Raw genomic sequence first — 27,915 nt, 5'->3', positions numbered from 1 at the left:
TTCAAGCTACTGTGGAATTAAAAATTATCTGTGAACTAGTGCAAGTTTTATTCCCAACTGTTGTTTCCTATACCAAGCACTTTTTGTTATATTGTTGAGATATTTCACTAAATATACATATATCAAAAACAATTTGCAAGTGCAAATTTAAACTAAGAAGCTGAAGCAGTATAAATTTAAAAACTACCTCAAGTTTGCAGTATAAATCTTGTTTACAAACTCAGATTGGTTGGTAACTTTTGAAACTCACTTATTTAATACACCTTGCTATTAACTATAATCATTTTCAATGCAGAAAAAAGGCAATACTGTACATGAAGCATCAGGGCCTCAAGTGATTTTAGACAGACCCTGAGATGCTATAATTGCAGCCTCCCAAAATTAAAACAGATTAATGGAATGCTATGAAATAGTCAGTAATACTTTCACACAACCTAGACTCCTATTTTTACTCCTGTCAGTCAATTCTGGGGCCCAATCTAGAAAATACCATTTGCACATGTGTAAAAAAGGGCTTTGCACTGACTCCCCTGACCTTTAGGTTTCTGCTCTACCATCTGCCACTCTTCTTCTCTGTGGCACATCGCAAAACAGTTTTTCTGAAATCAGTAAGTTTTTTTTCAAAGCCTCTTTTGATGCAGTTTGGGAAGGAAGGAATCAAGGTTGGGCAAAGTCAATTCAAACCTGTCAAGGGTTTGCCTTGAATATATCCCAACAGCTGCCATATTTTAACCCACCACTCTAAACAGAGTGGTCATCTTCAAAAGGACCAAAGTGAATGAGTATTTTGACTCTAAGCAATCTCACTCACAAAACATACCTCCCGTAGCTTTTGTGTCCAAAATAAAATTTGCGTTATAATGGAGGTCTACAATAAAAAGAATTAAAATACAAGCACTTTGCCTACACCACGTTAGGCATACATCTTAACATAACAAATTGAAATGTTTGGTAACTGGTAAGCTAATGGAAGTGCCTTGAAGAACTGTTCTTTATAAACAGAGAGGTTACTTAACTACGTGTATTACTTAAAAACAGGAAAAACAAATGTGAAATGAAAATACATCATTGTCAGGTCTCAATAAGGAACTACTTGCCTATCATATTTTAATATGCTAGCTGCATTCCTAGATGATGTTCCAGGTCTAATTGTGTACAACTGGTCATGCACAGTAATGAATGGCTCCAGATGGCAAGATACATCTCTGTCAAAACATGCATCCAGTTCAAGAGGGCTTGGCTGAATATCCAGATGTGGATCTAGATGCTCACAAACTTCTGCCATGGATCAGAGTGCATATTCTCTGCTTCTTTCTTGTCAAGGTTTTGTAAACAATGAGCAGTGAGCCTTCATTATTCAAATATATTTGAAAAAAGAGGTTATCCTCACAGTCTAATACCTTTCCCCTAAACAGATTTAGCAGTATCCAAGGGCTGTGCAATTGGCCCTGCGTAGCCAAGGACACTCTGGGCTTATTTTTCTCAGACAACAGAAACTGTTTCTTAGACTTTTAAATATTTTGTAAACCACCCTGAATCCTTTATTTGGAGAAATAATGATGATATGTGAATAAATAGTACCCAATGCATTATGAAAGTGGGACACCATGAGGATGGGTATTGAACGACAATATTGGCCTTTTGGTCAAAGAGGAAAACCTGCTCCTCTTCACATGAATAAAGAATTATGCTTCATATCACCACGGGGGATGGGGTAATGCAATGGCCCCCCGATGTCCACATATTAAAATAGTGTCAGCACTGAACTCACACATAGATTTTCATGGGATCAAAAGTGCAGAGGTCCCCAATAGCAATGAAGGCCCATGTAGAAGCGCCAACTTAGAAGGAGGCTTCTAGACTGCAGATGCTGCATGAGTTAATGCAAAATCGGAGGGTGAATCTGGAGAGCAGCCCTGTGCCTGGTAACAAGGTAGTGCCCCACTCTCATAACACGCATGTGAAAGGGGTTAAATTCAAATATGCCTCCATACCATAACTGTCTTGATGGATTCCAATCATCTTTTGGCAATAAATTCGACACATTTCAACATAACATAATAGCTGCATTCTGCCCATATATTATGAATCCCCAAATCCTATTATCTTTGTAGGATTTGCTTGCCTGATGAAAATTTTGTCAGAAATTAAACTCCTCCAAGTGAAAATAAAATTTCAAATTAACGGATGGAGGTGGCTCATACTTTTCACCTCTGAGATAAATCTGAAAGAACAGTAGCATGGTCTGAAATATTTGTCTCTCTTCAACAGTCCCCGAAACTTTTATCATTGCAACAGTCACAGAATACTTTCAAAAATGTATAGTTTTGATAAAATAAAGCAAAACAACAACAACAACAACAACAACAACAACAACAACAACAACAACAACAACAACAACAACAACAACAACAACAACAACAACAACTAAAGCATATGCCCACCAGGCAACAATTTCAGACCAACAGTCTAAGAAGTATAAGATTTAGCAACATGAGATACTAGAATGTCAACACAATACTTGCCACAGCAGTCCAGAGTCACCACTCTGCAGTCTAACTCGACCAGAATTAAACAAAGATAACTGCTCATTCTTTGTACCCCATAGCCCTCATAACTCTTTCTTAATTATAGTGCATCTAGAAAACAGAAGCCTTTTGGTAAGACACCATATAACAGTACCAGTGTATTTATCCCTTTTACAGAATATTGTATTTGTATAACTTTCAACTAAAACTATTTTTGCCATTTCCCAGTAATATTGTTCCAAAGCTCATTATAATATTAACTGGTAAATACTCTAGAAAATAAAAAGGGTTCTTAAGTATTCCTTGGGTTGTTTGAAAAGTAGAAGGGAAAAACATTAAACCAGGACACAGTCAAAGAGTAGGACAAAAAACCTAGTGTCTATTAGTTCTATCCCTTGTTCTCTGAAGCTTTGAACAGCTACGATAATAATCCTTGTCCTGATGGACAGCCAAAACATGTAAGCTGAATTGCGCCATCTCGCCGCTTATTCAGACTGGATAGCTGATACAACCTCATCTCTTTTCAAAAAACCCTTTTTGACATCAGTCCTGGAAAGGAAGGATTTACACTAAACTCCCTTTCAACACTACAACGTGTTTTTGCAATTAAAGCTGCCCAATTACCACTGACAAGTCCAAATCAGCAGAACATAAGCCTGGACTGTTCAAATGCTCTGCCTCTCAGTGCCTCCAGCAAAAACTCAGGGGCAGGAAGAAGGTGGGGATGGGGGGGGGGGGCAAGAAAGAACTCTCCCCTCATTATTTAACAGCTTGTTTGGTATTGCATCGTACTTCTTTTGGAATGTTTGATTGTATGGGAAGAATGTTTTCCTCATTTTAATTTCCAGGCTAATACAGCCAAGCTGCCAAGCTCTTGCTGCTGTTTCTACAGGCGCACAAAGTACACACTAGTCACATATGTACAAAGATATATTATATTATCTATGATTTTCAGTCTATTCTGATATCATGAAAATACAACAGATTTAGTAAAAACAAGATTCTGTTATGGATGATTCCCACCCTGAAAAAATTATTTGCCTTGTACCTTATGATTTTTAAGTTCTACTGCATGAAGGAATGGCAGGACTGACAAGGAGAAAATAAGAATCAACAGTTAGTTTAGCTACTGCCACTTGGTCATTCTGAAAACCCTTAATACCAACCATGTATTTTTATGATAATTTGACAGCCATTTCTTTAAAAGGCTTCTTCACAGATTGAGAAAGAGCATCTAAATGTTAGGAGGCCAAACACATGCTCTTCACACATTTTGTCAGCTAAGCTGAAGAGTAAAACCTATCCAACCAAAGCAGTTCCTCTCACACATAAAAATTTTGATGGATTTAGGATTTCAACTGAGGCAATATTTTTAGATTTTTAAGTACAAGAGGGTTTTTTAAAGTTAAAATCAACTTTTTAAAATGCATAAATACTGTCCCTTTCAAAAGGGAAGAAGAATGAAGAATGTAGTGGCAGTACACATGCTGCATGTTATATTGTCAAGATAAACCAGGAATCCTGGTTTATTGTTAACCATGAACACATCCATCACATTCACAGAGGAAAACGCCACTCATTTGAAAACCTCACTTTTATGTCTTTGTTCCATGTGGTCAGTTAACTCACTGTTAGTGTCCAATTGAAGTCAGTGAGAGTTCACATATATATATATCTAAGGCTATTTTGGTTTTAGCGTAATTCTGCAAACTGAATGAATATTTAAATTCATTTAAAAGATAGTATAATAAAATTGAAATCAGAAGACTTTTGTTTATTCCTTATTAGTTTGACTAGTAGCAGTTAACAATGTATGTTTTCAATGCTAAGGGAGACCGGGAATCATATTATGATTATAAAGTTTTCCCTTGGAAATACATTTACTAAGAGATAACATGCACTGGGATAAACTTCTTCTCTGCTTAATCACAAAAGCTATTCACAGATCTGCAATGATTTCAGCAGTTTCTTTCTTCCAAACATGAGCTGAGCACACTTTCTTTCATGCAGGAACATGAAAGAAAGATGATCTGTACTTTCAAGAGCAAATTATGTAGAGCATGAGGAACTTCTACTGCAGCAGAACAGTTGCCACCAAGTATACACATGGAAACCATGTCCAGCAAGACTCCTTTATGTGTATTTTGCATTTGTAAACATTTGCCACTTCACAAGTGTATATTTTTAGGCATAAAATAAAAGCATTGAGGAATTGGTAAAATAAATATTATGTGAATTCTCCTTGATGCCCCAGGAGAATTACTCTTAATTTAACTCAATGAAGACCAGAAAATATCTTACCATGTCACCTGGCTTTACAGAAACTGCCACTACTGCTCCAGGCATTGGTGATCTCAAGATGCTTGTGCTATCCTCAGCGACTTTCTCTGGCATGTACTTATTCAGTTCAGCAGCAAGTTTAGTCAGAATACGCAACTTGTGCTTGAGACAGGAGAGAAGAGAATGGAGAGAAATGTCACAAAATTCATAATATCAAAGAAATACTAAACTCTAAATTCATGATTAATCAAATGGACATAAGGTATACAGGCACATATTTATACCTTAGCATTTGAACTACTACTACTGCTGCTGCTGCTTAAGGTTTTTTTAAAATGAAAGCAAGATGGGTGAAAGTAATGAACGTATCAGAGCAAATTTGTTTAAAAGCACTGCTGCATCATTTGTGTGATGCAAAATAAATAAAAACAAATGACCGAACAAATAAATAAACTGAGGGCTCTTTCTGTAAGTCGTAGGATTTTAAAATATCTATTAAATTTATTGATAAACAAACAAACAAATGTATTTTAAAGAATTTTTAAAGTAGCTAAGCATTCATAACAAATTAGTCTTAAATTAACATAAAGAACATGGCACATTAAACCAGATATGTCCTTTTGCAAATGTTCAACAATTGGAAATATTCTGCAACTTTTCTGCCTGCTTATGCCCTTTCTTCCTTTCCTTCTCTACTACACAACTTATTAAATAAAAATGACTGATATTTTAATAACATCAATTATAAACATTGTGGAAGACTTGTTAAAATGGAGCTGAAAAATAATCTCCCCAATTGCTTCCAATCAAACTTTGTTATTATAGTGATGTAAAATTCTAGGAAACTGATCAACAAAATAAAAAAAGATGCACCAGTAATTTTAAAAAAGAAATCAAAAAAGTATACCTCAATAGATAGGATATTTGAAAACACGAAACACAATGAACCCAAAGTTTGATTCCCGCCCCACAAGACATTAAGCCCATGGACTACTCTTACTTCCACATGCCTCCACTTCCCAGTTTCTTCTAGAAAGGTGACTGGATTTCTGAGAACATCACAAAAAAAATTTCAGCACCACAAAAAAATTGCCAAAGAAGACCCTATGTTGAAAGAGTGACAGAGGCAACAACAGCAGTAAGAATCCATTCTAATATTCTGTGTTATGTGGAGTTGTTTGCTTCTATGTACAGCCAATTACACTCCCAAAACTTACACACACTTTTAAACCGAATATGCCCCAATATTATCCTCCTCAAAAAGCCAGTTTAACATAACACAACAACAACAGTTCTGCAATTTGATATTTAAATCAGGCTTATCTGTTTGTGTGTGAGAGAGAGTGTTAAAAATGAAAATATCATCCATACCCTGCAACCATGTCAATTTTCATTTCTATGGCACACAATTTTAAAGCTTATCCTGGACACTACATTCAGCAATCCAGTAGATGGCAGCAGGTCTCTGTCAGAAACATCCTAATCCTTGACTTCCCTCACCAGCTAAATCAACGTAGATAATAAATTTTGCCTTTACAAAAGCATGCAATAATAGTTTGTGTCAAAATAAACCAGTATCAGTATCTCAGTTTCTGCAGTATTTAGAAATTGAATTTTTATTATTAAAATAAAAGTATGTGCAATTTCCACTCTCACCCTACAAATGTGCTTAAATCATATTAGCACCTCCGATAAATAACCTATGGAATGAAATCTCTGGGGGACAGATTGTACATTACATTCTTAGGGTCCAATCTTAAACTTACTTTTGAATCAGTGTGGATGTGTCCACTCACGCATACAACTCCATATGCATTTCCTCCACTTTGCAATACAAAGTGGGCTTTAGGTAAGCAAGAAGCCTAACACAGAACAAGCAATGTGCACCCTAGAAAACATGCAGTTGTCTTCTCAACTGCAAAAAAATTGACAGGCAGATCACCTTTAAAATGACTAGTTCATAATTTCCAGTTTTTTCGGTGCAAAATACCACTGTTCCAAAAAGTACAATTAGAAAACACTGAGTTATGGTGAACAAAGAAACAGTACAACTGAAACCAGATTAAATTGCCCTTTGTTTCCCAGATGAACAGACATCAGTTCTATTCAAAATGACAGGATGAATGAAAGTTGATTTTTAAAAATGGCAAAATATTCTAAGCACCTAGAACATGACCTGTCAAAAACCTGCACAGTCAGAGGTTCTCAAAGTTTATGGTAGCTGTGGTAGCACAGATGGGTGACTCACATAATTCCCAGTCAATTCATTGAGGTTTCCAGATACTTCCTTGAATCAACTGTATGTCACCTTATTAATCTGGTCAAGTTCATTACTGTACATCTTGCATACACAGATGAAGAAAGAAGATAAACTAAAGCAAAATCACTCAGAGCCAGAGGGTAATTGATAAAGTAAAAGAATGCTGTAAATTTTTATGAAAAATATAATACAAAACCTGCTGAGAATGAAGCCAACAACAAAGCTGTAGGCTTCCAATACACCGAAGCACCAAAGCAACCAGGTGGCTGTCAGCATGCTGAGTCTTACCAAAAGAAATAAGCCAAGACACAAAAATCCATCTTTCCAAACAGTAACCCCATGCCATTGTATTATTTAGGGATGCCACACCATCATCTAGAATTAATAGCAATATATGTCTACCTCATGTGCAATAAGGATCATTGCTGCTCAGAGAGAATAAACAGCCCTGACTCAAATCTGCATGCACAATTATTTCCTCTGTAAGCTCATTTAAAATGGCTTGCTGATTTAAGAGAAATATTCTAGATAGAAGAATACCCCCCCCCGCAAAAAAAATCGTTGCATTAGTTTAGAAGTCTAAAAGAGGCCCAAGAGGAAACAGTTTTCCTGCAAACCATTCATTAGAATTTCCCAGAATAAAAATCTAGAAACTTATTTGGGATGCATGCAGGAACAAGCAAAACAGAACAATATGTACAGAAGTTTACAAGAGAGGTAAACAGTAAACAATGTTCTCAAAATCATGTTTTAGTAGCCCACTCTTTTTCCCTTCCAGCCTTAACACATTTTAAACAATTCTGATATATGCTGGCTTATATTTTCTAAAAACAAGAAAGATAATCTAATAATGCACCTTAGAATTCTGTCACACACAAAACAGCCCTGTGGTATTTGCCTAGAGAAGTGGGGGGAGGTGGTGGTGAGGATGATGGGAAAAGTTGCCAGAACTGCTGTACTCTGTGACAGGCAAAATGACAACATCTTGTACTTGTTTCTTTGTTTCTTGCTCTTGACTGTGTTTTGCAATCAAGACACACAACTGTCTGTCCACTTTTAAAGGATATGATCCTTTGGTGAAATTACAGTGCAATAAAAGCTTTTTACTTCTATTATAATTCTTCTGAATCATGTGGCAAAGCAAGAAAGCTTACAGAGTACATTCTGCTGTCAATCTAATTCTGTGCAAAGGGTCTATTTATCAAAAGATAAATTGTAGTTAGAAGTCCTTCATTAAACCTGGGGGGGGGAGGATATAATTACATAAAATTGCACAGTTTCACTATCCAGTAGCAAATGTCTGCCTTCTACAAACACTTTGACAATAACAACATGCATCTTGGAAAGAAACAAATACCAAGTTTGCTTCTCTAGAGATTGACACTAGATGTTTCACATTAGTTAGCTAGCAATTCCAAAAGGTGTATTTAGCTCCTTTTTTGCTTCATTTCTATAGCCTTTTTTATATTGTCCAAATTCAAAATAACCTTCTGGTTCTTCTCAAGAACAATCAGGCTTATAGCAGAGTGATACCAATTTCTCAAACTAGCCAACAACCTGAAGCAAAGAATAGGGGTGGAGGTGGCAATGGTGAGGAAATTGTCCCCAACTGTTTTGTAGTAAAAAGCTTCCTTCTTTCCACCAACCATCACAGGCTTTAACAACCATTCTGCTTTTTACTATTTTAATATTTCCCTATCTTCTGAATTCCTTTCTCTGCAGGGCTTCTGCTTTCCTTGGAATGAGATGTGAGAATCAGTAAGCCAAAAGCTTTCAAATGCAGGCCTTTGTTATTGATGAGCTGTTCCCTTTCCTTTTGTATTTGTTTATTGTTCTTTAGTCTGTTTTGAGGGGGGGGGGAAACGAGCTATTGTAATCAAAAAGCAAAAAACAACAGTAAACTTCTCAGGAAAGGTTCTTTGGCTGGGAGCAAATGACCCCTCTGAACAGAAGATGACAAAGTTGTATAGAAAAGGGATAACTTTTTCCCCCTGCACGTTCTATCTGACTGATTTCTACCACACTGAACCCCGTACATATCCTCCCTCACCCCCACCCCCATGCCTCAAAAGCATTCCTTTGCAAAATAGTTTCTCAGCATTAAAAAACAGCCTGACCAAGGGGTGCCTGCGAGCTGCAGAGCACATACCAAGGATGCTAAAATGTGAGCTGGTTTGAAAAGTGTAAAGGACTTTGGAAGACCAAAACAACTGAAACAATGCCTCACTGTGAAACAAAGATGAGAAGAATGCTTACAAATTTCACCCAGTCACTACCACTGCACCTTTACTTTAAATGAAAGGTGAGCAAACCTTATGTTAGAGATGAGGACTTTCACACAGGTGTTTTCCTTAGAATTTGTGAAAGTGAATGTGTGAGTAATGAAGCAAAGCAAGAGACTTCAAATGTAGCAAAGAGGAAAACAGCAATGAAGTATGCCTTAAATGCACTATTTTGGAGCAGTTGAAGTAGACTACCAGTCAGAATCTTCTCCATCCTATTCTCTTGCTAAGTCCACTGATAAAAAGAAAAAAAAATCTGTATGAAACATAGGAAACTGCCTCATACTGACTTTGAGTTGAGTACCATCCTGTACTGGTTAAGTACTGTCCTCTTTGAACTATACTCCAGGTATAATTATAATGTGGTAATATTCAGAAAATGATGTTTTGTGCATACTCATCAAAATAGTTATCGTCTGAAGACTAAATGGCAGTGTTGTGTCACATATTCTTATACGTACAAGAAACTTCTCATGAATTTGCTTGTTTAGTGGATTTTCCCTATGGTTTCACAACTGTAATTATACTGTGATACAATCAGCTATACAATACCCCGAATCCCTAAACAGGATGAAGGGACAGCATATGTATATATGAATGCACGTGTGTATGTGTATGTGCACACACAGATTTCTCAGTAGCTCATAGACCTGCGGCAGTGGAAACAGAAGTCTTCTCAGACTGTCTGCAGCTCCCAGGAACTGAAATGGGACATCTTGTATGCAGACCACATACTCCCTCCCTCTCTTTCTCTGAGCTACAGCCTACTGAAGCAGCTTCTTGGGAGTGTTGGTGGTGTTGGCAGATAAGCTAGCCTGGTACAGCAAGAGTCTTGTCATTATGCAAAAACATACAGGGAAGCTTCGTCACAATATGTGCTCTCATGGACTAGATTCACTTCATCCCATGAAGCACTTTCCTGAGTCAGTAGAGAAGTGTGAGTGTGGGCATATCTGAGTAGATACCCACAGCAGGTCTGGGAGCTAATGGGCTGCTCATTGGGCTATCTGGAAACCAGAGAGATTGACAAGAATACTAAATATGAAATCAAAAGAAGCTGGAAGTCCACTTTCAGTTCATGAAAACAGGTGTTTGAGGGTGCTAAATGGTGCAGGAGTGCCATGTGACCTGTTTAAATAACAAATCACCACTCCAGGTGGTTTCTAGGAACTGCAATTCACCCCATTTTGCTGGAAAAAGAGGAGGTCTGAGGCTCAAAAACAGCCGCGGGGGCTACCTTGCTCACCTTGATACATATATAGTTAGATACATATCTTGGGAAGAGGAAAAATGTCAGACAACAAGAAAAATTTTAAAATGCCACCTGTGATAATTCTATGTTAAGATCAATAGCAGAAATAAATGATAACTCAGTCACCTACTTTTGCTATATCAGTACTCCTAGTAGGTCAAGAAACTGATACTTGTATACCACCGGACAAGTGACAAATACTGCTCTGTGGAGTTGACAATAAAAATGAAACATTTCCCAACAAACCCAACACCACAAAGACAACAATTAAATACTGGGATTACAGGAAAGAGATTCACTTCTCAATTAGCCCTCATTTTGCCACTGTAGGCTGGAATTCTTTTGAAATCTTTTCTCCTGCCAATTAAGGACAACATGGCATGCATCTCTGGTGCCTAAAATAATAAGCTACAATAAATCTGTTACTTTTTAAGGTGTTATAGAACTCTATGTTTGACAGGGAGTGCTTGGTTACTTAGAAGAAAATCCCCTTAAATTTAGCAAGACTTGGTTTCTAGTAAATGTACTTAAATATGCAACTCAAAATATGAATTTTTCCCACAAATCAGTTTTCTTTTTACTTCAAAGTCCTCATCCTGCACTTGCCCAGTTAGCATTAATATTTTTGTTATTCATTCTGAAAGCTTTGAAGTACCACCATCTCCAAGTCTCCCTACAGTCTTTTTAGGTAAAAGGTAAAGGTTCCCCTTGACAATTTTTGTCCAGTCGTGTTTGACTCTAGGGGGCGGTGCTCATCCCCGTTTCCAAGCCATAGAGCCAGCGTTTTGTCCGAAGACAATCTTCTGTGGTCACAAGGCCAGTGCGACTTAGACACGGAACGCTGTTACCTTCCCACCGAGGTGGTCCCTATTGATCTACTTGCATTTGCATGCTTTCGAACTGCTAGGTTGGTGGGAGCTGGGACAAAGCGACGGAAGCTCACTCCGTCGCGTGGATTCGATCTTACGACTGCTGGTCTTCTGACCCTGCAGCACACAAAGGCTTCTGCTGTTTAGCCCGCAGCACCACCACGTCCCTTCCGCAGCGCCACCACATCCCTTACAGTCTTTTTACGTGCCACCAAGTACAACTTCTAACACTTCTTTCTGGGGTTTTCTAGGTACAGAGCAATCTGAAGTGGTTCACTCTCCTTCTTCTTTGGGTGTCCTGGGACTGTGCAGCTTGCCCAAGGCTACATAGGCTGCTACTTCTCTCAGGAGACACAGTGGGGAATTAAACTCTTGACCTGCAGCTGGGTTCCCAGTTCACTAAGCTATCCAGCCAGTGGACAAACTGATTGAATAAAGACAACTGTCTTCCATTCTATGGCTCTTTGAAGAGTTTCTGTGGATACAACCATCATTTCTTGGGGAAAAACAACTGATCACAGCAACTGAAAATTTGTGCTATTGTGAAGAACAAATTAATATAGTGGTTGAAATTAATCCTGAATATCCCAATTCATGAACAGTATTGTCTATGAAATTATGTCCTCAGTGAACATTGTGTTAGGAAAATATGTAACTTCATTCAGTTAACAGAAATGTCTGCTAGGGGTCTTTCAAGTTTACAGCAAAGAATGAAGATGTTGCTTCCCCATATAAAAAAAACCCCTTTTCCAGGCAAGAGAAAACAAATCTTTCATAAAATATACAGTGCAAAAGATAAAGGTTAAAAATGGGCTAGTATTTAATCGACAAGGGATAGAAAAGAGAACATCAGAATTAGTAGTACATATCTTAGGAACAAAAAGGAATTCAAATAGCAATTAATTTTGCTCATAATTCTCACCTTTAAATCCATCATGTAGTATATAACACTCAAACAGGGGGAAAACCCTCCACAAGAAGGATTAAAGCCTCACAAAACAGATTCCTTCCACTTTAGGTTAAGGTTGAGCAGTCAGAGTCAAAAGCATACAGGAATAAAGCTTGTAGCTGTCCTCCTTGTGTGGAGTTACAACACAGCCGGACAAGGTAAAATGAACAGATAACAGTTAGAAAGCTGTTTGAATAGCAGAGCTCTGTACATCTGCAGTCACTGGAGCAGCCTGTTAGCATAATGCTTTGACAACTCCATCAGTGCAGTCTCAAGGTAGCTGTCAATCAGGATGCATCATTTAATACAACAGCACTCAGAGGATTTTCCTCCTATAAGCAACATGACAGCGTATCTACAGCTCTATTTACACCAGCGCCTACTTCTGTTTACAAGGCTCTTGTAATTAGAAAGCATGCAACAGGCAGCAATATTATTCAGATCTGCATTTTGCCAGCCTGCCATGCAAAGTGTGATCTTGCTTCACAGAGTCATGCTAAATGACAAAAGCGCTATTTTTCTTCAGCTTCTATGCTCAGACAGCACTTCATTTGCAGCTATCTATAATTAGATTAATGGTGTAGTGCAGCACAAAGCAGGCCCACTTCACATCAGATAGCATATGAATTAGGACAAACACTTATTTCAATTCCAGGCAGAGAAAGCAGTGACTGGGCTATTTAGCATACCCTTTATGGTGGAATGAGATGTTAATTGTGTACCATTTACCTCTAAACTGCTTGCTTGTTGTATAAATCACTGGGCTAATTGATGCAGAGATAGAAATGTAGCCACAGGCAAGAAAGCAAGGGAATGAGAGCTGAAGATGGTGGATAAAGGATTATCCAGTAAAACCATATGGAGATGAGGTTCCTTAGAAATCTGCTCATGAGATGAAGACTTCTTGAAAATCTACAGAAAGTGCCACACTGATGTGTTGAGAAAAAGTTTACCTCATGGCTTACAAGCACTATCTAGGATAGGAGGTGGTGGAGGAAGCGGGCTGAACAGAAACTGAAATTTAGACATGTGTTCATTAAATTCTAGTGGGGGGGGTAGATATGTTAGCCTGTTGTAGCAAAGTAAACAAAGAGTCCAGTGGGGCATTTAAGACTAACAGTTTTAATATGGTATAAGCTTTTGTAAACTAAAGAGTTTACTTCATCAGATGTATTACAAGAGCTCTAGTCTGCAAAAGCTTCTGACACAATAAGATTGCTTTTCTTTAGGAAGCCGCAGGGCGTTTGGTTTGGTTCTATGAATACAGTGCTTGAAAAAAATAATAATAGACCACAAGTCTCAGAAGAAGAAGTAGCCAAAGCTAAGTCAGGATGCGGAGAAAGTTTCAATGTAACAACTCAAGCAACATTAAGAAAATTAATAAATTTGAATTTCTGTGCTTAACAGAGTTAAATATATTCCAGACCAACAGAACTCCCAATTAAGGCGGAATACAGATATTAGGCAAAAGTATTCTATAAAGTTCTCCCCCTAATAAACATTGGTTTTGATAGCGTAACCAAACAAAACTAGGGGCAAGCACTGACATCAAGATTGTGATATACAAGTCTGCCACCGAAATTATTTCAATTTTATTCTAGAACAGGTTCTTCTTATTTCCAACTTTCCAGCTGCATGTACAGTCTCACGAGTCCTAATAGTGAAAGAATTTCACACAATGCTGAAGTTGATTCAAACATGTATTTTAGATCTAGATGGAGAAAGAGAGTGAGTGGAGAGAACTAGATGGAAGATGCAGAACTAAGCAAAGCAAAGCAAAGTGTGCTGCTTATATACCGCCCCATAGCGCTTCAAGCACTCTCTTTACAACTTAATCATGTAGGCTACACATTGCCCCCTCACCAAGCTGGGTACTCAACCTGGCAGACTAAAACAAGCCCTCTAACCATGAGTGTAGGTTTTAGTAGCCTGCCAGGGGCTATAACAAACAGGACATGTTGAGCCTCTGATATTCAGTTTGTTGAATCACCTATAGAGCAGGTATTTTTTAAAGAGATATAGAAATGGAGGATGAGGTCTCAACAAAACTGGATTTTGATTGGTTGATCGATGGGTGTCAGATCTGGAACAGCTAAAGACTGTAGTTTTAAATGATGCATTCAGGGTTACAGAACCAAATTTCTGATTGCATACTGAGCGAACAACTGAAATATCACTCTGACATGCATCATTACAGAACATTTTTAAAAAGCAAATTCAATATTATGGTCACAAGAGGAGACTACTTTGTTTGCCAGACATATTTTCTGACCCTAGTAACCATCAACATCTGATTTCAGTTTTCGTTAGAATGGAAGGTATGTGTTTTCTTCTTTAAAATTTACATGTTTTATGACATCTTATTTACACTGTCCACCTGCCCCATTTCTTATGAGGTCTAGAGAATGGAAACATTCATTAAAAGACTGACAAATTCCTGTCTAATGCCTTTTTACCCACAAAAAACTCCCAGCCCTGCTGGAATCTGAATAAATGGCAAGCTAGTACAGCTTCCTGTTTCCATTAAGGTAATATCCTTCTATGAATTGGTCCAGTTGTCCTTTTAAAACAAACCACAGGCAGTGGCCACCATTCTATAAAGATAGAAGCAAATTCTACAGATTAATAATATATTATGTATACTTTTCTACACTTTTAATTGTATTTATTGTATTGTAATTTTATCCTCACTGCACTTTATGATTTTTTATTTTTGCCCCATATATTGATGTTATTTGCTATTTTGTTACTTTATTGTTTTATGTTGTTTGTTGTAAACCGCCCAGAGTTGCCTTGGCTGCCAGATTAGTGGTATATAGAAAGAAAGAAAGAAAGAAAGAAAGAAAGAAAGAAAGAAAGAAAGAAAGAAAGAAAGAAAGAAAGAAAGAAAGAAAGAAAGAAAGAAAGAAAGAAAGAAAGAAAGAAAGAAAGAAAGAAAGAAAGAAAGAAAGAAAGAAAGAATGTAAAGTGTGAGAGGGTTACAGCTCAGTGGGTTAGAACATCTGTAGAGCCAAAGACTGGAAGTTTGAATCTCCAATTGTACGTCCTGAAGATGGAGGTTTTGATCACCAGGAGTTTGTGTAATGAGGGGATAACATGCCCTGCCAGCTTAGCAGCTGCAGGCAACCTGCATAGTCCCAGTACATTACCAGAAGGAGGGACTAGTAGACCACTTCTATGTACTTTGCACCTAGAAAACACTGGGAAGGTTACTATAAATTGGAATTAGCTCAACGGGACGTAATAATTAAAGAATGTAATGTGTTTAGGTTTGAGGGGTTTTTGGCTCCTCTATCTCAAATCTATTGCTTATCAATATAAACAGGAACTCTCCCCTCCCACCATTTAACTGGTAGATCTGTGCCCTGTCCACTGTTGAGGGAGAAAAGAAGAAAATCATCACCCACTTTCTCCTCACAATTTGTAATTTTATATACTTCCACCAAAGCTAAACCCATCTGTTTTTCCTAAACCACCACATAGACACAAATCCCTTAATGGTTTAGTGTTTCTTTATGCTGAACCTGTTCCAGCTCCCTGACCATGGGTGTTTCTAGACAAGGGCTCCTATGACTCTCAGTTCAAATGCAATATTCAACCATTATTTAATAACCCCGTTAAAAAACACAACTCCCTTCTCTCCAGTAAAATATTCTTACTTTACAGAATAAAATACTATACCATTATAATTAGTAGATACTAATTATCCTATGTACAGAATGTAAACATAATCTTTCATACTAGCATATCTTTCCAAAGCTGAACATGAGCCGAGTGGAAGGGAGGGAATAATTCGTGTTTTCTTAGTTGTAATATGAAATAAATGGAAGTCAAATGGTGTTATTGCTATCAATTCACCCCTGCTGGCAATTAGCTTTTCCATTAATGCAAAACACAAAACCTTTGCATCCCAAGTATCATGAAGGACCACCCAGATCTTTCCAGGAGCTTCCTATAGTAGGTTTAGCTGCAGAGGGGGGAAATCCAACTAATTAGGACTTTATGACACAGGGTTGCATTATGTGGCCTTCCTGATGTCAATCTCACCCAACCGAAACACACAGGAATACAACACCCCATGCATCCAAAATACACAACTAAATACTCACTCTTCTACCTGCTACTGTGTGGAACAGTACTTGGGGAGGCACAGTCAGTTGCTTTTTATGGGCTGTTAGTGTTGGCCTTCTCAATGCTGCCCTTTGCTTCTGTTCAGTGCCGGTGAAAAATATGCCATTGCTGCTGGGCATCTGGACAACCATACCACTACCACACCTGCCCACAGGTGGATGGGCAGTGGATCATGGTTACTGTACCTTGTGGTTCACCTCCCTCCCAATCACAATGAGAAAAGACCTGCCTCCTTCTGCCCTGTCAGATGCCCAGCAGCTGTCTGTGTGAAGGTTTGGACAAGCAGGGTCCACATTCTTTGTGCTCAGGAGAAAAAGAGGCACTTTACAGATCTTTCTCCTCCTCTGTGCAATCCCATCACTCTGGGAGGAGAGAAGGAGGTTATTTCACCCAGATGCAAAGATGGGCTGAGAAGCAGCCAAGGAATCACCTGTTTCTTTCCCTGTGTGCAAGAAGAATCACACATCCCTGTTATTTCAATACCTGCCGTACTATGGGCATCGCTGCTTGGCAAAAGAGTATCAGGTGCTGACTTGGCCAATGGGTGATCCTTGCTTGCTCCACTGCCTTTGCTTGGTGAAAAATATTGCTAAAAGCTTTGGGGAAATTAATTTGAGACCAGTAGTCAGGCACTTCTCCATCTTGCCTGGGCTCAGCTGCTGCATCGCCCTTTCTCCAGTTTCCAATGCCAGTGATTTGGTCACAGAGGAGAAAGAGTAGCAGCCAGTCCCTCCCCCACACCAAATCTTGTGCTGAGAGCCATGCTCCCTCCAGCTATCAGCTGCAACTACACAAGGCCTCTTTCCCCAAAATTCACAGCTGATCTGGACAGCCAATAGGAGAAGACAGGGCCAGCTACAGGTCTGAGACCCTACACATCACAGGAGGGCAAACAAAAGGACCAGCTGTTTGCTTACATAGCATTCTGGGAAGGCATTTGGCCATCTGACTCCTGAGACACAGAGCAGCTGTGAAAGGCAGAGTGAGCAGCAGCAGCAGCAGCAGCTACTTCACTTCTTCTTGATCTGCTGTCATCTGGGCAGCAGCTATTCTAGCAATTGTCCACTATTCCATCAGCTGTGCCCTTACGGCACTAAACTGAATTTTTCCCCTCCCATCCCCCACCCTAGTTCCTTATATGTAGACATTTATTCCTAAGCATTTAGATTGTAAACCTGAGGGCAGGGATTGTCATTCCATTTATTCCATCAGCAGTTCTGGGAGACTTTTTGGCTAAAGCGTGGGGTATAAATGCTTCATATGAATAAATAAATGTGTGATGCATATCTGTTTTATGATCTATTTTACCTTCCTAGTCTCTCTTATTACTGTCCCTCTCTGAGAATTCTTAAAGGCTGAATGAAGCAAGTAAGCAAAGTAAGTTTATTGTGTGGCACACAGGCCATTGCAACATACATCAGATAAAACAATATAATATAGTCCATTACATAACATAATACAATATTGGATGAAGCAGTCCAACCAAAAATAGAAATTTGAAGTTTATTGACAGAAGAGCTGTAATGTATTTTACTGTACATGCTGTAGATGTAATTTCTTAATATGTAGCAATTATTCTTATTTCAAGATGACAGTCTAATACTCAATTAATTTCAGCAGGTCTTCCCCCAACACACCACACGGCCCTAGTGCTGGTGTGCAATAATGAAAGAAATCCCCATTTCTACTATGACACTAAAGTTCAACAGTTGATTTTTTTGTGTGTCAGTAGCCTAATGAAAAATGGTACATATAATCTTCTTTTATCATTAGCAAAGCTGATACTTCTGAAGAAATGTGAGCTTGGGTTGGGCAACCAAAGGGACTCATGAAAATGGAAAAAAAATAACAGCAGAAATAAACTGTGTTGACTATATGGAAATAACACCTCCCAAGTGTGCAGCTAGTTGACACAAATGGAAATGCATGGAGGAAAAAAAGAGCTGTGAAGCTGTGTAACAGCCCTGTTCCTAATCATTAATCACTTCTCCCCCTCAAGACCATTTAAAGGAGCCTATTACAGCCTGCAGCAATAGGGTAACACTCCCATCACTTGCATGTCTCTGATGCTGGTGTTAACAGGAGAAAATATATGGCTTGTTCACTTAGGCTCAAGTCCCAGAGCATTTGCTACCTTTAAATGGAAAAGGCAGTTAAACATGAAGTAAATCATTCCATTAGCTTAAGCTGCTTGATAACATCCAATTGATACTGTCAATATATTATGCTGAAACAATCCATCACTTAACTGCTCCTGGGTCTATGTATGGAGACTGCTAAAAGAATCCTCTAGTTTCTCTCTCTCACTGTCTTCTTCCCTCTCTCTCAATCTCTCTCTTTCATAGTAAAACAAATTCAAACATTAATGAGGAAAACTTCTATCATAAAGTAGGTCTGCGACATAATCAGTAATATTACAGGCTCTACACCTTTTTCCTAGAAAGACTAAAGTTATTCAGAACATACAAACTTGACCTAAGCTGTAGAAGTAGGATTTTCCCCGTTCACCTGTCAAACCTCCAATTATGCTGACCCAATTTATTTGACCTGCTCACTCCCTTTCCATGATGGAGGAACTGCACAAAAGCAGGGCCAAATCATGTATGCGTTTTGATTCATATTAAATGTATGCACACAGGAAGTGAAAATGGAAAAGACTAATTTCATGCTTCACTGCCTGCATAACAAGGGTTCTGCGTAAACCACTTATCAGAGAGAAGAAATTCCTGCTTGAGAAAACCATATTGGGGGATCATGAGAGATGCCTGGCTGGTCAGTCTTGATCCAAAGTACCCATTAGTTACAGGATGTTACAATGAACATGAGTGTACCTCAGAGTGGTCAATGCATAACCTCAAATTCATTTTAGTGTAATACTGTCAATTTCTAAAACACTAAGTTTGACTAGATGTACTCAACATATAGTTGAGCATATATCCAGGGTTATATGAACTGGCTATGAAGAGGCAATGGTCCTACCAAAGACATGTACAAAGGGCAATGGCAGTTTACAGTGGTGCCTCACATAGCGAGGTTAATCCGTTCCGGATTAACCTTCGCTATGCTGAAGCATCGCTGAACGGGGCAGCGATTTCCATTGGAACGCATTAAACATCGTTTAATGCGTTCCAAATGGGCCAAATACTCACCGTTCAGCGATGCTTCAGGATGGCCGGCAGCCATTTTCGCGCCCTCGCCTCGCTTAACGAGGGCGCGAAAACGCTGCGCGCGGCCATTTTGGGCCATTTCCCGGCTTCCGGCGGCCATTTTGGCCGCCGAACAGCTGATCGGTGGTGTTCGTTTTGCGAAGATCGGTAAGCGAAACGCTTACCGGTCTTCGCAAAGCGAATTTTTCCCCATTAAAAAAACGTTGAGCGATTGCATTAGCGATCCGAAAAAACGGATCGCTATGCGATTTCATCGTTATACGGTGCGCTCGTTAAGCGAGGCACCACTTGTATTTAGAACTGGCATATCAAATATGGCATATATATAAGCCATCGGATGAACTAAGACCTAAATTGTTTGGATGCATGAACAACTGAAATGACAGTACATGCAATGTTCTCACTGGAAAGTGATGATCTCTTAATTTTAAATGGTTAATGTCAGAACGCCATAAATGCAAATCTAAATTATCATGTGAAAGAAACAGGAAAGTTAATGAATCCACATGTTCAAAAATGTTTTTTTTTAAAGTAGTAATATAAAGTGGTGGCGCTGTGGGCTAAACCGCAGGGTCAGAAGACCAGCAGTCGTAAGTTCGAATCCACGCGACGGAATGAGCACCTGTTGCCTGTCCCAGCTCCCGCCAACCTAGCGGCTCGAAAGCATGCAAATGCGAGTAGATAAATAGGTACCATCTCGGTGGGAAGATAAACAGCGTTCCGTGTCTAAATCACACTGGCCATGTGACCACGGAAAGATTGTCTTCGGACAAACGCTGGCTCTATGGCTTGAAGAGCGGGATGAGCGCCGCCCCCTAGAGTCGGACACGACTGGACAAAAATTGTCAAGGGGAACCTTTACCTAAGCAAAATACAGCAAATAAAAAATGAATTAACTTTTCTTTTTATATAAAAACTAAACTTGGTTTTGAGTCAGATGCTACTCAGCTAACCACAACCTATTCACATGCCAATTAAAGAGATTACAATGAGCTTTACTTCCATTTAAAAACAGAGCCTACATCTGATCAAGATCCTATTTGGAAGTGACTCAGTATTATGTGATAACTGCACTTATCCCATCAGAATATGGTAAATGAATGGTAATGCTCTTCATTATACAGTATAAAAACAAGTACATGTCATCATTTTCTAATAACCAGTAGGTAGACTTCATGTGTCGTGTGCCATCAAGTTAGAAGTAAACTACAGCATCCCTAACAATGCTTTCAAGAGAAGTGAGATACTTAAGGAGGCCTCTACCAGTTCCGTCGCATCCCCAGTGAGTTTCCATGGTGAAGTAGATTTGAAATCAGGTCTCTTGAGCCTAGTTTGTCACTCTGTCCTCTATACCAGTGGTCCCTAACCTTTTTAGCCCCGCGGACCGGCTGGGGAAGGCAGGGCACCCCCTTGGCACACATGTATGGAGCATGCGTGCATGCGCAAACGAGGGGGGGCACTCACATGCCTTATCAATCAACACTAACACAGGCCCAAATGATCTCAATGGGATTTCTCTAGCTGGGATTAAAATGAGATTTAATACACTATAAGTGAGACCAGAAAGGCAAATGTTGTGCCCCAAATGAGCAAAGGAGACTATGGCTCACTGTATCTCATATTGGCAAAGCACTGCAAAGTCCTGCCATTGAAAATTGCTTCATTGGGGGGAAAACCCCTTATTAACTTGATTGCTGCACCTTTGCCAATAGAGCTTTTTTCTTTTTAAAGACCTAATTAAAATCTACTAACTGGACGCTTCTGATGGTGATAAGTTCACCATAGGACTGTTGTAGCAATGAGATACATCCCCCAAAACAAATCCCAGAATGAAAGAAACCATTGTCTCAAGAAGAAGAAGAACAACAAAAAAGCCCCAATGTGAGGGAAAATGGCACTGATTATATTGAATCTGGTCTTGTGTTGTCTGATAGCAGAAAAATACTCAAATGATGAGTGCTATGTCAGGTACTGGACCAGATGGACATTAAAATAACTAATCCTAGAACAGGTGTCAAAATTTGTATTGATAAACCTCCTTTCCCACCCAAGTCGCTGTTTTTTCTTATTATTTTAAGATTTCAAGACTGTAATAAAGGATAAACCTCTTTTTTTCCAACTGTCTGACAAAGACCATGAGCAAAAACCCAGTACTGTGCATGGCAAAAAGTTTTGTGTTTGCATTTTGAGTTCTTTTTTGGCAGCAACTCTTTCATTTTTTAAAAATTTTTTTGCAGTGGTCCTTCAGTTTGACAAGAGAAGAAAAGCCTCTTCAGGATTCTTTCACTCTGGATGTCCCATTCATGTTTCCTAGCACCAAATAAACTTTAAAAACTACTCCAAACAAGCAGAGACAAGCCAAAAGAGAATCAATTTACTTGAAAAGCAAAAGTAATCCAAACCCCCACCAATATACACTTCTAACAGAATAAACACATAGTAAATAGCCACACAATTAAAAAAATCAACCAAACATGGAAACTATGCTCCCCCTATTCAAGGAAAAAACCAGCAGAAATAAAAAAATGCACAGACAACCCTCTTTTCCCCAAACCAAGAAGAGCAATCCAGCAAAGAGAGGCCAAACATACAAGCAAAGCCCCCACTCCCAAACCAAAACCACTAGAATATGGAGATTTCTCCCCAGATCAATTAAGGAAAGAAAAGGACCTAAAAAGAAAATCCATATAAATGTGGAAAATCAAGAGAAAAAAGGCAAAAGAGAAAAGGATCTAAGATGGAAGCACACACATGCAGGTGCCAAAAGCAATCCAACATTGAGGGCATCAGGAGCTCAGCACACATACAGTAATCCCATTCCCAAAGGACTGTGAAGAAAAAGAAAAAAAAGTGCATGCTCCTTACTGGATTTCAGTCTCTTACACAGATTCATCATTCCACTTCCCCCTGGACATCCTGACTGGCTGCTAAGAGCCCTTGTTGGTCATATCACCATATATTTGCAATAGACTTTGTGACACCACTGGCTGAACATTTTATTAGGCAATCTGACATACAAAATGTGAAAGCCATGTTAAAAGAGAAAACACAAAAAGAAACAAAAAACTTCAATGTACACCTCTTTCATTAATGCAAATCATTTGTGTTTTAGAGGCTTTGTTTTTGGAAACAAGAAAAGAACAAAAATATGGGAAGAAGAAAAAAAGAGCCTCTTTTGTGTTTTTTTCTTTCATGTAAAAACGAAAGGCCCATCCCTAGATAAACCACAGATTCACTCTGTGGCAGCAAATCTCACAAAGTACATGTTTTTTTAAAAAACTGAGTCCTTTATGCACTAAATATCTTACATTTCTTGATTTCAACACTGGCTGCCATCTTGGATTTAGCTTAATTATAGTGATTCTATTCATAGCGCAATGCCATGATTAAATTCTATTCATAATATAATGCCATGATTAGTTCAAAGTAATTTAGGATATAAAGAGGAAAGCACTGAGTGGTAAAGTATTCATTGTTGAAGTTACCTGGAGAGGGAAAGGATGGTGGGAGAGCTGAGGATCCAGGTTATAGCTCAATATTAGTTTCCCACAAATTCAAGATCCAGGTATTCCTTAACAAAAAATATCCACTGGCATGCAGTACTTTAAGTCCCCATCAATAAATCGAGAGAAAATACAAGGTTTTTTAGTTTTATCGTTTGGGGAGTCTATTCTACCCCACTGGAGTGACTGGCAAAACTAGGAAACTCTTCCTGTCTACAGGTGCCAGCCTAGAATTTGTTCTTCACATGTCTTGTAAGAAAAGAGTATAGATGAAAATGTATTTTGTATGTAGCAAATGTCCTACTTTCCTCAGCATGATTACAAGCACTATGAGTAGTAAGTGCCTGTTTTTAAAAAATACCATTCATATGTCTGAAATGTTAAAAGACATTGAAGAAAATCCTCTGGGTTAAATTTCCTTGTGAGTCTGAAAAACAAATTCCTTCATCGTAATGATCATACTGGACAATACTTAATAATTCACATTTTGTGGTGATTGCAATCCCTCTTACACAAGCAAATGTTTACAGTCAGACGGCACCCTCACCTCAGCAGGTGGCCAGATTGAATAGCAACTCTCAAGAAGCTTTAGATGGCCACTCTCCTTTGTAGAAATATATTTGCAAAATGTGTTGCTGAAAATTGCCCTCAGGCATGTTTTAACCAGCCAGCCTGGACAGACAGTGCCTAGGCTAGATAGTGGTTGAAAAAGTATTTTCAGTGTTATGAAGTTATTATAACAATGGATGTCCTTTACCTTACTGCAGCATTGTCTAAGAAATACCTGACTCTGCAAAATATACATACCAGAAATGGCAGCAGAGTTCTTTGCTAGAAATCCAGAAGGCTCAACAGTAACATTTCTGATTTTCAAAGTGTGATATTTCTAAGTTATGTGACAAAGAAAGAAAATGCAATGATTTTTAAATATTGCACATGAAGTATTAAACATTTGCGTGCATAGTGCTGTATATACCATGTTGATATAATGGCTATATGATTCAGTATACTCAGTCATACATACATAAACATATTCCATACTGCACACCATTGTACCTAAAAAGAATCTCTCTGTCACAGTCCACAAATGGTATGTATTTTGTGCTTTTATAAAGAATACACACTTGGTCAGCTATATCATTGCACTAACACAAAATTATTCGCAAACCAAATGAAAACATAGGAAATATTTATTCTAGGGAGAAAATTACGTAAAGTTGCAAATATAAGTGTTTGTAATAAGAGAGTTTTCAACTCTTTCCTCCCTGCTGAGCCAGTCTCCAAATCGAAGCTCTTTCTGCCAAGCATTTCACATTAAATTATGGAGTTTTCTCAAGGGCTAAAGAAAACAGTTATTAAGAGTGTGAGCTTTGGCCATTATTTCACAATTGAGTTAACCTCCATCCTCAGGGCAATATTTTGCAGCTGTTGTTTGAAGTGAGTCAGATTTTTGTTTTTGTTTTCCAATTAGACTTAATTTTAGTGTATAATACATTTAAGAACTCAGTGCATAGAGAAGCAACCTATATTCATGGAGCGATCTTATTTTCCAGGAAATTATAAAATTACATCTGATAATCAGACATTGATTTGGTCAGTCAAAATTTGTTTTGATGGGGAGAAAAAAAGGAGAAGGGTGGCATTTCAGCATTTAATTGAAGGTAAGATATAGTTTTTGTATTCTGAACCAACAAACAAAGTATTAAGGCCAAGAATCAGTTCTGATTTATGCATTAATGCTTTTCTAATGCATTTATTATTGGTTTTACTGTATGGCATTTTAACATGTATCTGTGTGCATATTTTCATAATATTTTACATAAATGAAATGCTATCAATTTCCACAGTCTTCACAGTTCAGCTGGCTGAAAAGTTTAGGAAGCAATAACAATTTGAGGCTTCACACCTAGCTTCTCAACACAGAGCAGGCTAGGGGTTATCATATGAACACATAGCTGAAGACAGAATCTTTAAAGCACATTATCACTGGACCTTTGAGCAGGTCATGAGCACTTGATACTTTATTATTTGGAATTACATCACTACTAACAAGCAAGGAATGCCAGCAAATTTTACAAGAACTGGCACATTGTTCTTAATAAGAACAGCAAGTACATTTATTCCCAGTTTTAAAAATTAAATGTGAAACTGTGGATTTCTGCCTGAAATTTGTCTTATTATCACAACTACTGGTATATAAATGATTAGCAAAGTATAATTAAATAACTTCTCAGACCTAATCAATTTAATCTCCACTCTGCTTAGCTAAAAGGACGGAATTTATATACTTTCTCCTATCTGGCAGTGTTTTTGTACCTTGACTTCATACAAGATTGATTCAACATCAGCAGGTAGTTATCAAATAATGCATTTTCCAGGAAAAACTGAATAGGTCGACATAAAAAAATATGTTTTATAGTATGGGAATGATTACTGAAGTGAGAACAGAGTTTCAGTCGAAGTACCTCCTTCTTTTAAGTTCATTGACCCCCTTTGCACTTGTACATTTTTGCTTACATTAATAGGATTACAGTGCTACATTTTTGTTTCTTTGCTTGGGATTTCACCCTGCTATGAATAATTTCAGCAAAGAAGGAGATTAACTGTTCTCAAGTCAATAGAAGGCTGATAGTATATTAGCTTTAAAAATAAAAAGCTAATGACAGGTTTTTGAAATCCCATGCTATGGGTCATCTGCTGACTTTACCCAACTACTGTTCCGTGAACAAAATTCCAAATATACACTACAGAATGAATGCTCCATTGCTGGAGAATGAATGCTCTAATTCCTTGGCCCTAACAAGGATGTGGAGCTGTGCCTTATATCTTGCACCCACCCCTCCCCCACCTGTCAAGCTACTTCTAAAACAGAGTGTCTAAAACAGAGTGTCAGTGTCTAAGGAAGGTGATTGCAATCTATGAAAGCTCATATTGACATAAATCTGTTAGACTCAAAGGTGCCACAACGTTTTTATTTTTGTGATACATCCTGGAGAACTTTCATATCTATGTCTAAGAGACAGCTTTTCATTGTTATTGTTCAATGGAAATAAACCCCACCATGAAATACCTGCACCCTTTCTTAAAAACACCTCATCTGAATCCAAGAGACGTATGTTTTGAAATATTATTTAAATGTACTGACAGAAGATGGGTCAAGAGACAGTCTATAATTGAAGTTATAAAGTCCCTTTATCAGACCTTAAGTTACTAACATGAGAATGGTAGACAGAGCTCAATTTAGGTTGGTTTGGAAGAATTCAACCACATTCAAAAAGGTTCGCTATCAAAGGGTGGAACCCTACAGTCAGCCACTGGCAAAATCTGGAAGGTTGTATTAAAAAAGCTAATTCATTAGCTACTGATTTTAAAAACTGATAGCAGGTCTGAATTAACTTTACTCATTGTGCAAGTAAAGTATTAGTAGCATATAAGTGACCTGCTATTATTATTCAAATCCTTAAAAATAGGGAAATGACCAAAAACAGCCAATGCCCAAACAAATGACTGAGGTGTTTCATTCTTATGTTTGGGCTCAAGAACTGAGTCTAAATGTGATGAACAGATGCCAAAGTCAAGCCTGCCACCAATTAAGCCAGACCTGGGCAAAGTGCGGCCCTCCAGGAGTTCCTGAACAGCAAATCCCAACATTCCTCACTGTGTGGGCTAGGCCCAAATCTCCTCACACTATTGGCTGTGTGGGCTTGGCCCAAATCTCCTCACTATTGGCTGTGTGGGCTAGGAATTATGGGAGTTGCAGTTCAGCAACATCTGGAGGGCCGCATTTTGTCCACCCCTGAATTAAGCCCTGCACTTGACTCCGAAGTATTGAAACTGACTTCTCTAAAAAGTATATCAGGCAAAATCCAAAGAAACAAAACAAAACAAAAGACAAAAACATGTGGCACCTCAAAGAATGACTATTATATTTTAACATAATTTTTCATGGACATTTCTATTTTGACAGACATATGGAAACAGAATGAAATGTAGAATGAAATGTCAATTTCACAAGCAGAGGTCACCCAGTCTATTGAAACTTCCACATCTATGCTGAATCAGAACTGTCCATTCCAGCCATGAACCTATCTCAACATGTCACCTGCCCCACATGTTCAGCTGGCCACACTCTGGACCTAATGTTCTTGATTGTACAGATGGATAGTGATCTGAGGGTGGGGATTGGGAGCTCCCAATCTCTGTCATGGACAGATCACTTCCTACTGAGATTTGACCTATCAACAGTGACCCCCCCCCAATCCACGGGAAGAATGGACCCATTAAAATGGTCCACTCTTGCAGGCTTCTCAACCAGGAATGGTTCTGAGATGCTCTGGGAGAGCTTCTGGCCGACCAGGTAGATGACTCTGTCAAAGCCCAGGTCAATAGATGGTATTTGGAGATGATCCATGCAACTGACACAATTGCCCCCAAATGCCCTCTCCGCTCCAGACTTTGCTCTGCCCCTTGGTATACTGAGGGGCTGCAAGCTATGAAGTTATCAAGAAGACAGGTGAAGAAGAGATCAGTCGGCACAAATAGGGCTGCAGTTAAGACCATGGCCAATAAATACGTTAACATACCTAAAAGGGCAAGAAAGACTTTTAACATTGTTGAGACCATGAACTGACAAGCAGAATTGTTCTGAGTTTACTAGTGATCAGTTTGCATCCTTTTTTGGAGCAAAAATCAAG

The 27,915-nt window shown here is 38.5% G+C and overlaps 1 protein-coding gene across 3 annotated transcripts in view; it reads right to left on the bottom strand.

Moving 5' to 3' along the window:
• PCCA (propionyl-CoA carboxylase subunit alpha) overlaps nt 1-27,915 on the bottom strand; it is a 314,567-nt gene that overhangs the window by 10,894 nt on the left and 275,758 nt on the right. For all 3 annotated transcript variants that reach the window (XR_013544059.1, XR_013544058.1, XM_072994650.2), the window contains one exon: nt 4,830-4,970. Coding sequence is in view for 1 of the 3 variants with exons in the window: in XM_072994650.2 (XP_072850751.2) it covers nt 4,830-4,970 (141 nt within the window). In the remaining 2 variants the exon portion in view is untranslated. The remainder of the gene's footprint in view (nt 1-4,829; nt 4,971-27,915) is intronic.

Source organism: Pogona vitticeps, chromosome 3 (genome assembly GCF_051106095.1).
Source record: "Pogona vitticeps strain Pit_001003342236 chromosome 3, PviZW2.1, whole genome shotgun sequence".
Taxonomy (NCBI): domain Eukaryota; kingdom Metazoa; phylum Chordata; class Lepidosauria; order Squamata; family Agamidae; genus Pogona; species Pogona vitticeps.
Note: the sequence above shows the minus strand (reverse complement) of the source record. Positions and strands in the feature narration are given on the sequence as shown.